Source organism: Lissotriton vulgaris, chromosome 9, assembly GCF_964263255.1.
Source record: "Lissotriton vulgaris chromosome 9, aLisVul1.2, whole genome shotgun sequence".
In the NCBI taxonomy this organism is placed as follows: Eukaryota; Metazoa; Chordata; class Amphibia; order Caudata; family Salamandridae; genus Lissotriton; species Lissotriton vulgaris.
The window spans coordinates 259,506,704-259,520,325 of NC_141697.1; the positions used below are offsets into that span (position 1 = coordinate 259,506,704).

The 13,622-nt window shown below is 44.2% G+C and overlaps 1 protein-coding gene across 1 annotated transcript in view; it reads left to right on the plus strand.

Annotated features, from left to right (window-relative positions):
* Window positions 1–13,622, plus strand: part of DLST (dihydrolipoamide S-succinyltransferase) — a 122,102-nt gene that overhangs the window by 66,646 nt on the left and 41,834 nt on the right. The window contains exons 10-11 of the mRNA XM_086937502.1: window positions 3,994–4,091; window positions 11,102–11,232. Of these exons, the coding sequence (XP_086793628.1) occupies window positions 3,994–4,091; window positions 11,102–11,232 (229 nt within the window). The remainder of the gene's footprint in view (window positions 1–3,993; window positions 4,092–11,101; window positions 11,233–13,622) is intronic.

Here is a 13,622-nt window from a genome sequence, read left to right on the forward strand (position 1 = left end):
GCTCAGCTGGCATCTCACCAAAATAATCGGTACAACTTCCCCGCTCCCTTGTACAGTGGCACACCACGTTCTCCTTCCACCCTTCAATTTGTGCTCGTGCAGGTTAGTCTCAGGGGTGGAAGTGAAAATAACATAGTAGCATTTTTCATTTTCACTCTCCTGAGCACCTTTGTTGGAGAAAAAAATGCTGACTGGAATTGTGCTAAATTTGGCAGGAAAGTAGCACTTTAAGCTCCTTTGTTGGTTTACTGGAAAAACTATTCAGTTTTTTTTAGTAATCAGCATTACCAAATTTTCAGGTGGACTACCTAAAGAGGCTGAAAATCGAAGATTTCTGGACCCATTAATCTGAACGCGGTTTTCAAAACTAAATTAAAAAAATAAACAAATCTTATATCTTATTGGACGAGGGAACTTGTTCCCCTCGACCTCCATTTCGTTTCTGCGGATCGCAGAGCTCTGTTTGACTGGCAGCAGGTAAAATGTTTTTTTGTGCATGCAATTACAGGATGTGCCCACGGTTGTCATAAAAATAGATGTGAAGGCCTCCTAAGTGGAAAGAGGATGGGCATATTCTAACCCTTAGGCCTACGTGACAAAAACCAACATCTTTTCACGCTAGTGCATAGAGTGCAAAATCAACGTCTGGTGCAAGAAACCCAGGATTGGTAACCAAATTTGTGTAAGACCATTACAGGAAATGTCGCCAATAGGGATAACAATATTTTACGTTTATAAGTGGCTGTAAGCCACAAACGTTGTGAAAAGTAATGTCAAAATGCTCCAAATTCAACAAAAAAAGCCCTCAAAAAAATCCTTTTGAGAAAACTGTTAAAAAAGAAACCTCTAAACATCTAGGGCCTGAAAGACCATCCGTAATTGGGTGGCTTCAGGGTCTAGCCATAGGCCAGGCTTTATGGTCGTTTCAGCTGTGTGCATTGGAGGTTGGTGGTCTGCGCTGAGTCGGGTGCATGGGCAGGTCCTTGGCCAGGCCCTGGCTGTGAGCACCCCCCACTGACAACAGCCGAAGGTGTTACACGGCATGAGTTGGTCACCACAGGCATGGGCAAAAGACACACGCAGCAGGAGTGTGCTACCCGCAATGGGTTGGCGCACTGGGGAGTCATAACTTTAAAGTTGTTGGATGCACTAGAACATGAGGATGAAACCCTGAAATTCGCTGAAAAAGGTACAGTTAAAGTACAGTTGTGGTAAGTAATTAAAACTGAAAACAGTGAAGGTCATCTGTTATTTATAGCCACAATGCAAAACAGCCATGCAAACCATAACTCCCACATGAAATGCGGTGCTTATGACCTCTCAATACGTGAAACAACACTTAAAAGTACAGCATAATTAAATTACAACACATACACAAAATCCATGTTCATAGCCGCCTCGTTGATGGTTAATGGTAATATGAAATCTAATCTGACCTGTAACCTCACCTTTGACGTTAGTACTGTGATAGCATCATGGTGTGGTCATGAGTAACGCGTTTGTTGTGCGAGTCCTGGAACTACCCGGGAATCTCAGAGAGACTGGGGGATTTAATCAAATCTGGGACCTTTGTTGCTCTCTCTGTAATGGAAAACTGGCCTCTGAAGATTCTTATGTATAAAAAGAACAGTTTAATCATTCCTTGAGATAGGAACCAAGCAATGCACATCGCATAATTCACGACATTTGCAACACTAAGACCATGTTGCACAAAATATATATTTTTTGCAATTATTAGTTGATCACGAATTCCCCACTGATATCATTATTCCGAGGCCATAGTTAATCAAACCCCCCCTGCCAGAAACAGTATTTTTTTTATGCGCTGTTTGCACCCACTAGCTCATAGTGATCTATGGGTAAATGACACTAAACACACTATAAATGATGCAAACCTTGGGGAGAGAAAACAAGACTACTACTGAGACTTGTTTATGGTAAAAGGCAATAGGACCGGAAAGCCACGGTTTGCCTCTGCGTTTGGGGTTCGGGATTCTTGATATTTCGAGACTTGAACGTCTGGTGATTAGCAGATGCTTGTGACACTAGGTCGGCTGCTCCAATTCCACCGGGGACCGAGGGCAGCAGACTGGTGTGAAATGCGTGCCCGCTGGTAAAAGACTAGATTCGGCTCGAGCACATGCCGGCCGGGCTTTAGACTTCCGTTCCGTAGGACAGGAGACCCGCAAGTTAGACTTGGAACTCTCCTTGCTGCTGGCTGCCGGGGTCAATGAGGGGTAAGAGGCCTGCTCACATGGTACCAGGGCAGCTGCTAGTGGGTGCTGAGAAAAGGGCGTTGGGGCCTCATTAAGGTGAAGAAAGCAAGCACAGATTGACACAGGAAGGGAGGTGCTCGCCTAGCAGAATCACCGCTCGACTCATCTGCACATGCTGTTTGATCTTGTACAGCCCTGCTCCTGTCTTGTTTGAAGAGTACAGAGGAGTTTCTTGGCACTTGTGCTCATGTCTGGTTTCCTTGGGTGTGCACAGCACCTCAACGCGGACACGCTCATTGGCAGTCAGGCTTAATCCGAATTTAGAGAAAGTGGGCGACATTCTGCGCCGTGTTCAGGAAACATTGCAGCAAGGTGCAGCTGCCTTTGAGCGGCCCTGCGATTAAGTACTGCTGATGTGATGCCTATGTTTAGCAGGGCATGCCTGCCCTGACTTGCTCTCTGTTTGTTTGAAAAAAAAATCAAAAACATTTTTTTTTAAGGTGCAACTGCCTTTGTGTACATGAAAATCTCCTTTGCTGAGCGGAGCTCTGACTTGTATGCTAGGACTATGACATTTGGGTATAGGTCACTGCTAATGAGTTCCAGCTAATATAAAGATCAAACTGCTCCCAGAATGCACTGCGGGGCTGGAGTCTTGACACCAGGCTGGCACAGTCCCCAGGAATGAGATAGTTTACATATTTCCTCCAGACAGGCCTGAAAAGAAAGAAGCAGTCGAGCGGAGGAAGTGGTAAACGGATATTGCCTGATAGTTCCGTGTTGGCAACAGATTCTTTCCATTCTGAAGTCACATAAATGAGGTTCAGTCATCCCAGAATAATCCGAACAGCTGCACTGAGAGTCATCGAGATCAGTCTTCAGTTTGCACTGATTCCATTGTTTGATATTGATAACGGGCACTAACATTCTCATTCGTTCATTTAACACCTCGCATGCTTCGAACGTTGCGCGCCAGTGCAGAACGTTCGAAAAGCGGGTGGGGCTGCGTCGGCCAACGGTCGTTCGCAGCACCAGCCAGGTAGTGCTCCTGCACCGAACGGGTTAAAGAACAGATGGAGAAAGCGGCCCCATTTGCCTGAAGTCGCTGGACCCCACTATGTATCATGCCTTACAGCACCTACTGCATTTTAAAGCTGGCTGAATGGGCATGGGGATATATTTCGAGGACGAGTTACCCCTGTGAGACCAAAGGATGGGGAGGCCAGTTTGGGGTCTCCCTTATCCTAGTTGACTTGAATGAAAGAGCATTTATAAAGAATGCAGCTACTCAGAAAGAGTGTCCTGGTGCAGGTAAGACCCTATCAGACCTGCTGCTGCTGAGGGGTGTCTTTCAGGAGCACCAATTAATTTTGCCATTAGGCGGTTGTTGTGTTTTGGGGGGAGGGAGGGTTGGAATGGGGGCTCCCACAGTCATCCAAAAAGGGTAAAAATGCTTAACCTTCAAAACTCTTCTAAAATTGTAGCCACTTGTTTGGTAGACACCGAGTGCCATTGCTTCACTTTACTGTCTAGCTACCTCTATCCCTGTCTTTCACTTCCCTGCTGATGCACGTTTTTCTCCATACATGAAATCCTTCTTCATCACATTCATGCTAGTATGTCACCTCTCTACACCCTGTCCTCTGAATTTCTGCCCCTATGACTCCTCTTCCAACATATTTTTAAGTATTCCTGACTTTCTGCTCCATTCTATGCATAATGCAGCTTCTGCTGGACCGTGCATCCTTGCCTCTCTAATGCTATGTTTGGGTTGCAGGTGAAGATGAACAGAATGCGTCAGCGAATTGCGCAGCGCCTGAAAGAAGCTCAGAACACGTGTGCCATGCTCACCACCTTTAATGAGATCGACATGAGGTGCGACCCTCCGTATTCTACTGTTGCAAGTTCAGCTTGCATGTGCTGCCTATACCCGTGTGTCCTTTTCTTAGTCTCATGGACCTTTCCTGGTAGAGCCTCACAGGATCTGTGGCGCTGGAAGTCTTAATTGCAACCTACTCTTTAATCCTATACTTCTCTCCATCATCCCCGGTTTCTTTTCTCCCATTTTCTCTGCTTGCATCTTCCTGCCAGGGTGTAACAAAACAATCCAGGCTTGCTCTAGGAGATGGTGGTGGATTAGAAATTAAGAAGCACGATGCTGCTATAAATAACACACTATAAGTTAATTCTGCAGTTTGAGCTTTTACTTCTATGAACATTTGGTACCTGTTAAAAGTAAAGACCAGTTCAAAATTATTTTGTTGCAAAAAAAAAAACCAGAAGGTGCTACCAACTTCTGGGTCAGAGATAAGACAAATGAATTTTGTTTGTGCTAAACTCAAATTATTTTCATATGGGCCTGTTTGGCTTATTTATCATATGGGTTGGGGAGGTATCTGGATAGTTCATGGCACCTTTGAAGCTGTTGCTTTTATTATTTATGTAGGCCCATCCAGTCTATGGGGCAGAGGTACCAGATGTATTGAGTAAGTATCAAGAGGGAACTACATCTTACTGGCCACCCTGAATACAATGTGGAATTATACTATACAGAGTGTTCGAATCTCTATTAACAGAGTTTTCCACAAAACATCCCAACATTTAAAATCCAAAAACCCAAACTGACAGGAGAGTCCCACCCACTTTCCAAAAAGAGCTTAAGAGAGCCAAAGGCAAGTTCATAGAAAGTCTTTGATTCCAATGTAATGGGCACAGTCACTGGAACAGGGGCTGAACAGGTTCAAGATCCCTGCATAGGGAATATATCCCAGTTGATCTTGGCACAAAAAATAACATTCTCTGTAGGTGCCAAACTTCAGAAGCCCTTGTATCGCAATTGGCTAGTTGTAATTATTGTTTTCAATTGATGAAGACACTCATAGGATCATGGATATTCCACAGGATGGACGAGTCTGAACTAGTAACTGACAATTAGGGTCAAGTGGCCAACTGTGACTTTAAAGATAGATATGTATTGAATTGTAATAGAAAGACCATTATAATGGCTCTGACTGGCTCACTCGCCGCTGGGTCTTGGATGAAGAAAAGCATCTTGTATACTTTGTTTTTGTTCCTTTGAGCATGGAGGACAAAAGAGTAATGGGCTCCATCACTGGTAAAGTGTCTCGATCTTCTGCTTTCAGTAGTGACATCGTATCGAAGTTCAGATGAACGCTAAATAACAATCCATGGGGACAAATATTTACTGACTGTAGGGCATTGACGGAAAGACAAAGCCTACCAAAAGGGCATGTTTATTTAAAATCTAAATACTCCTCTTGTAATGAGGGATTTCAATATCTGGACTTCACTTTCTTTCATGACTTTTTGGGCAGTGACAGAACTACGTTGACTAGTGAGAGTGGGTAAGTGGGAACCGTAGACAGTTTCTGTGGTTGCTACACTTTGTCCAGCCCACCAGAGGAAAGAAGACCGGCTGGCCAGAAGGGTTTTGGGTCAGTGGAGGAAATTTGTTTTTGTTAAAGGAAGGAAATGTGTTTTCCTTCAGTACACCAAACAACTGCAGTTTTGGGCTAAAAACCCAAGGAACAAAGATCGTGCACATCGTGACATCGTCTACTAAAGATAGACACCTTGTATTGAATACACAATTATACAGAATTTTCTCTCCTAATGTGTCCATCTCCGACTCTAGTCACCCATGACACTGTCTCCTGGGCTCAAATAGACCAAACATGCAGCTCCAATTACTGCATGCAACTTAAACACGCCCAAGAAGACAATTTCCTACCTATGTGTGGCCGACAGAATGCCTCCCTTCCATGGCTTCTTGTAAAAGGTTGGGCACCCCTGAACTAGCTGCCACTCAGTGACAGTTTCCGTATAGATGACAGTAACGATTCTTAATTATGGATATAGCTACAATTTATGGTCTGCCTGTTTCCAGTAGAAACAAAGCTCTGTGGAAAATGTTACCACAAATCAGGGAGTGTCTCCTATGGACTTTTAGATTTTGGCATGCACTGGAAAGAAGCCATAATGCTGAACATAAAGAATTAATTGACAGAGCAGCACAGCTTTTCTGAGCCTACCTGGTTCTTCTTTTCGTTCAGTCTTTCCTCTCGAATAGTCTCTTGTATGCTACATTATACCTAGCCTTTCCTTTCTTTGCCACTCTCCCCTTGGTTTCCTGCCTGTCTTTCTCCCTGTGGTCTACTACATACTCTTCTTTTCTCCTATCCAGCTTGCTTTTTTCCCCTGTGTCACGTTCTCCTTCCTGCATTTCTCTCTCTCGTAGTCTCCTGCTGCTTTCTCTGGTTTACCGCCTGATTGTCCCTTTTGTCGAGTTGTCTTCCTATCTTTTGGTCTCCCCAGTTCTGCTTTTCTCTATCCTTTCATGGTATCTTCGATGCTTTTTCTCTTCACAGAATCGTGATTTGCATCTCTCCCCCAAAAGTCTGCATTTTCACTTTCCTCCTCGTCCCCTGCTGTTCTCTGAACCATTTGCACATGGTGCTTTGTTAATGGGCTGGTGGGCTGGAGGGCAGCTTTGGTTTCCACCCATTAGGTGAAATTGAGTTTCCTTATGAAACCCAACCTGACTCCTTAAGACAAAACATGTAAATATTTTGGGTTTAGAAAGCTAAGGTTGACAAAACAGAGCTGATTATGGGTCTAAGCAGGATTCTTTCCAGTGTATAGTCCTGTCTAGCAGAATCTCGGTATCTGCTTTCGGCCCTAATTGGATTTGCATGGATTGACCTGGTAGCCATTTCAAGCCTTAACGGAGACCAGCAGGGTCCTGGGGGTGAGGATTTGCGTCTGCTGGGCCTCCTGGGAGCAGGCACTGCTGCCTGGCGCTCCTCGGTGCTCACATTTGGGCTTTTTTCAGAGCAAAGATTATTATCGCGGTTTAGTTTCTCTCTCCTTGTCTCATTCCGGTGTATCTTGGGATACAGTAATGGATTTATACGAGTAATTCTAGCATTAAACGAGGTTATATGCAGGAAACATAACATTTTCAGATTATAAATCCCTTAATAGTCTATCTGAAGCTCCGATAAATGTGTTTACAATAATGGGCGGGGAGCTTTTCTGAATATTTCAGAGTCATTGATCAGTGTGTCATTTCCTCTTTGTAGAAATGTCCATCCCTGATGCCATCTTGTTGCACTGTTCAATGTTGCTACTCCTGCCTTTCAACTACAAATTGGCAAGTGATTGTGCGACAACTGGTGTCATGGGTTTCTGAGCTTCAGTTGTATAAGTAGTTTACCAGCGGTGTTCTGGTTCCATAGTACTTTTGGACCCCAAACTGGATAACCAAGTACTCCTCTCCTGCTGTGATTCTTTCAGGGTAGCAAGACCAAGCAGTCCAAGGCTTACTGAAGGAGGTGAGGTGGGTTAGAGTTTCAGAATGGTGTGTACACAGTAAGACCAGTTAAAAAGAACAATGTCCAGTCAGTGCTTTGTATGATATAAGAAAAGTACTGTAGTAGACAGCTAAAAAAAATATACTACACAAACGCGAAGATACTGTGAAACAAGAAGTCTCTCCAACCCCCTGGGCCATAGTTCTACCCACTAACTGTATTGTGTTGCTAAAATGCTAAACATTATAGAATCAGTTGACATTGGATCATACAGACACGTTTCACAGGGTTGCTCTTCAAAGATAAATCCAGAGTACCAACGCTTGTATTTCAGTGATTTTTGCTTTAGCTGTTGATAAGAAGTTAAATGTACCGCTCTGCCCGATGTCCTACGATAGGAACAGAAGTGCCCACCTTTCCATGGCGACAATGCTCTGGTGATATCAGAGGTCAGGTCAAGGGTGTCGGGTGTCTGGGCACGGTTACAAGAATTCCACTAGTCCAGTTGCCAGTGGGCTAGCTGCAGGAAAGTAATGGTTTATCAAGCATGGTGCCAGTTCACCCTGATATCCTCATACTTCGCAGAAAAGGAGTGGGACCTCTTCCTCAAAGTTCACTCGACACGGTCTGGACCTGAAAGCACCCACAGGCTCCCATAGCACAGGCGAGGTGGCAGGGACGAAGCATCCACACCTTGAGTGATCGTAAGGAGCGTTCCCTAATTCCTTCTTTGTTGAGTAACACGTTTCCCGGTCTTGAGCGCCTGCCTCGAGGCTCCTTGACCTTCAAGTACGTCCCCTCTCCACAGCTGCCTTCAACTGCACGTTGCAGATAACTGGCTTTGGGCTCTTTAAAGTCCTTCGCTGGAGCCCAACTCCTTGCATCAGACTGCAAATGTATTTCTTTGTGCAAATCAATTTTAGAAACACCTTCTCAAACCTAAACTCTATTTCTAGGTCTCGAAGGGAGAATATCATTCCCGTGGGATTCCACTCCTGTGTTTCCACTTACTCAGAAAATAAGGGAAACGTAGACAGCCCACTGGCCAATGAAGCCAGTCTTCTAATGTTCCCAGGTGGGCAGAGTAACCTAGTCATGGGGTCTTTTAAGCTTTGTTTAATTTCTGGTGCCCTTTCAATCCTGCTGGCATGCTCCCTGAGTGTTCAGAGTAGTTGCTGGTTAGGGTGAGCCTGCTGCCATTCTCCCCGGTCTTACCTGTGTGTGCTATTCCCAGAGAGGAAATTTAATAAAATTGATGCAAGTGGCCTAGGCTAGAGGAGAATGGGAGGGGTGTTCCCACAGAAGGAATGTCTGAGCTAATCGCAGATAAGAGCTGGTTCCTTCCCCAACCCACCTGGCTTCTGCAAGGGCTAGGGATGTGCATTTGGCTTCTGGAATGTCAATTAGAACATATTCCAGCTAGTTTACATAATATACAATGTCTTGCCTATACATAGTCATCCTTGGAACTCCCTTATTCTCCGTTTGTAGGATTTAAGGAAAAAAGAAAAGTCCGAATACCGCGCATGCAACATAATAAGTTACACTGACAGCCTGTGACTCTACCAATCCATGGGGCCTGGCGCCTTGCGATACCAGAGTGCCCCCACATGTCCTAGCTCCTCTTATTGGTTTCCTTCAAACCCACGGAATTCCTGAGTAAGACTATGTTCTTCCAGCATCAGACAAGTACATCACATCTGGTGCATGGTTCTCTTTCCGATGTCTACTCAAATGACTGTCCCATCAAACCGGATTGCTTCATAAATGTCTTCGCAGTGAAGTTAATCCTCTTCCATAACAGTTGAACAGCTGCAGGCAATCTCGCATCATGCCATTCCTTACTCAAGATATGTGACCAAAAATGTTTGACCATTGCCCATTCGAGCCCCAGGTAGTTAAGAGTCTTTCTCAAGGCAAGTCCCCTCAACAGGCTGTGTGGTTATCTTCCTGGTGGAATATGAGTATAGCTGGCTTATGTCATTGAAAACAGCATACAAAGAGGGCATTGATAGAAGATGCAAATACAGCCCTCCTCTAAGTCATGTGTAGCCTATAAGTTATTACTGGCCCCACATTCACTGAAGCCTCACGGCAAGTAAAATTAAGTGGCGATTTATTGAGTGTTTGGAAAATTAAATACATTCCCAGCTGTATTTACAATAAAGTGCTTTCCTGCCAGAGGATGCAATTGTGACCCTCCTTTGAGCTTCAAGATTGAGCATAGCAGGATCAGTTTGTTCATCCCTCGTAGTTAACAGCCCCCAATAACTTGGAGATTCAAATTTGTAAGCAGATTTAAAAATCCTGAGCAAGCATGACCACTGATTCCCATCGAAAACTGTGATGGCACACGTCTTTTGAGAATCACATTCCAACATATAATTTGTAATAGTCTAATTGCTACCTTTCTGTTTTCATAACAGCCACATTTAGAAAGATTTAAGACTGGGCTGATACTGTCTCCCTGGCATCTAGGCTTTGACATTGCCTTGTCCAAGGTACGCCTGACTTGATATGGAGGCTCTTCATCCTGGTGGGCCAGCAGCTTCCCTGTGAGTTTGGCAGGGCATGCCATATAGGCATCGATTTACTGGATAGAATCAGTGCCACCCCCCACACCCATTTTGTTTTCACTGCATGGATGTCCCTTTGGCCTGACTGCTCTGTTTTTGATTGCCTCATTGGCATTCCTGCTCAGTCATGCCTAAGAGTGAAGTCACCCAGTTTCAGTCCCCTTTATGTGGTGCCGTCTGTTTTGCCACTCATTTGTAGAGCCAAAGAGACTGAAGAATGCTAGGGAAAATGTTTGAGAACAGTAGTTCCTCAACTGGGAATTACAGCCCCTTTCCGTGCTCCCAACCTTGCAGTTTTTAATTGGCGCTTAACCTGTTGTTAATGCTGTAATGCTGTTAATGCTGGAAGGGTATACTCAGATGTGAGTCCCTTGCTCATTGCACCATCAGGATTCAAGCAAGCCGGGCCGAAGACGGCTGTAATGCCAGAAACCGGTCCCCGGAAGCTTGTTTCCTTCCCAGTATAAGAATTGGCTTGGTAGTTTGGTCTGCCCTGTTCCCATGATGCACTGGGCCAGGGACAGACTAATTTGCATATAGCCAGGTTCTGAGCTGGGATGGTGCAGTGAGCTAAAAAACGGTGATGGATCAAGCCCTGATCTGTTGACTGGGTATGAGTGTTCTGTTTAATTCAGATACTCTGTCCATCACCACCCCCTTTTCTGAATTGTAGATTAATGGTGACACCACTCAAATTGCGACTGCCTGGATAAAGAGTGCAGTAGCCTATTTTTTTCTAAATGAGGGTCTTACTTTGTGTGTCCCCTAAACCTCTGAGCAAACCTGTTACATCACAGTCTATGTAAGTAAAGGGAGACTCAGTGGATACATGTGATTGTAATGTTCCCTGGGGTAAAATCAACAAATCTACAGCAACTGTCCATTTAGTTGCCTGGAGCTCAACATATGGCATGGAAGCATGCTGTCCAGAGCCATACAGAAGATTGTGATTTTATATTGTACTTTTTCTTTTCAGTAATATCCAGGATATGAGGGCTCGTCACAAAGATGCATTCCTGAAGAAACACAATTTGAAACTTGGGTTTATGTCTGCATTTGTGAAGGCTGCAGCATTTGCTCTGCAGGATCAGCCGTCTGTGAATGCAGGTAAGAGTTGCAGGAGCGGTGCACTCGAGTACTTACCAGAATGTCACTGGTGTTGGTTGGTAAATGCAAGGGAGAAAACCATTACAGAGTGATTTAGACACCTCAAGAACAAGGGAAGGTCAAACATGGCAGATATTTAGGGCTCGATTTGAATATTGGCAGGTAACCCTTTTCTCCGCTTGGGAGATTCAGTAAAGTACTCTGTCGCCCTGACCGAGGTGTCTCCTTTCAAATTCTGAATTGTCCGCTGAGGACATTTCCAGCATTGGAAGCAACTGCTGTCACGGAGATTGTTAATGCATCGTTAGTTTAGCGGACGACTCCATCAGCATGATGGAGCTGTACGGCAAACTTTCCAATGGTTTTTTTTTTTATTTACACCAAGAAAATCCTAAAACAGGATTTTCTTTTTGAAAATAATGAATGCTCCAGTCCACGCCATGGGAGTTGCTTCTCATGGTGAAGGCTGCAGTGAGCACTTTTCATTGCACCTTTCTGCCAAGTTTTTCCTGTCAGTGATGGGCATTGCAAATAGTCTATATGTCCGCCCATCTAAATTAGGTGGGCGGACATATAGCCAATCCTCTGACGGACCTTGCTCCATCAGGCTGTTGGAGAGGTTTGACCATGGCGAAGACGAAGTAGTTTTTGCTGTCATCAAACCTAGAATCGGGTGGGTAAACCATAATTTTGGCGTAGAGGGAGGTCTGTCACCGGTGCAACAGAGTTCCCTCTACATAGACATTTAAATCTGGCCCTAAATTTGTTAAGGTGTGTAGGTCAGAAAGAGACCTAAGAGAATAGGCCTAGAAAATGATTTGGATTGCTAGATAACACTTAATCTAAATGGGCGCACATTATCCTGTTTGTGATAAGACAGTCTTAGTAGGGCAAGCATAGTTATGTTACCATTGTACAATGTTAGCCTAACTACCTTTAGGCCAGTGATTGGTCTTAATCCTGTTTGATTGGATCAAAGTCGACTCATGTTTTATTGAGCATGCCTTGAGCTTGTTGAATTTAAGATTGGCTAAATCTGAAACTTGAAAGATTGAGTGGGTCCGGATATGGGACTTGTTGAGAAGAGCTGCAACTGCAACTTGTTACACTGAACTGGGTTAAATTATGGACATATTGCTTGAGCATTTCCTGTAACATATTGTACTGGACTTATTTATTTCATAGAGCACTCTACTATCCTAAGGCTACTTGCACTGCCTGATACAAAAAGAGAGTGGGGCAGGACCAGACAGTAGCTGTGGCACTATATTCTGAAAGTAGCCAGGTTAATTAGTAAAATGTAATTTTGGTGATTTTATGACACAGATGAAGAGGGAGGAGGTACCACAGTAAGCCACTTGGACTTTAAAAGCACATCCACCGATTCACGATTTATTTATTAAATGCCCCTATTTTATTTAGATATGCTTATGACGAGTACAGGCTGGAAACCTATCTGAAATATTGAAAAAAGTAGACTCTAGTATTAAAACAAAAAAGGAGCCGCTCCTGGTTACACGTTCAACACTTTATTGAAGTGCAAATATAGAGCCAGCCAGCTGGCTCAGATTGCGCACCTGCCCTGAAGGTAAGCCCCCATCTGCCTCATGATTTAAATAAAAGATTCTCACAAAGAACAAATATAGTAAAAGGCCTAGGGTAAAGCCAGTTTCGCTAGGCAAGTTTGTATGAAAATAGTGGGCCCCAATTGAGTTTTCTCGTGGACAAATAACATTCTTTTACAAATACTTAGTGGCCTTTTCTACTTCTCCTTTTCTACTTCTCCTAAGAGCTCCTCATCAAAATGAACTCCTAGTTTCTTTACTAACGTGGGTGATATTGGATACTGGTCAAAGGAGATGGGCCACGTAGTTTAGGATCATGGCTATTAATGCCCTCTCACCAGTAGCTCTGCCTTGCTGTTATGTTTAAGGAAGGTCTTTTGTTTGCATTCCAAACCACCAGGAGAGGGGTCTTCGGGCAGAGGGGTTGTCCATGTTTCTCCTCAGAGAGATCTTGGAATCTTGAGCACAGGTGAAGTAGCTTGGCTCATCTTGAAAATTCATGCTGGTCAAGAGGCTTACATAAATGTTAAGAGAGCTGGACTGAGTAAGAATCCCTGTAACACTCCTCGGGTCACCTGTTTTGTTGAGAAAAGACAGCTGGGCTTGCTGTGTCTAGATAAAAAAACAAGTTAGTGTTAAGAATATAGAAGGATAAAAATCTAGTGCCTATCCAGTCCCTCCTTTTTTTCTCGCAAGTGTGATAGTGCCCTGGAGACTGACAATTTATGTATGTTCGAGGCATGTGGGCTGCTGAATTCATATCTGTGCATAGATCGCTGCCTAGTGTTGGGTCCGGATGATTGCACATTGTTGTCCTGGAAGAGT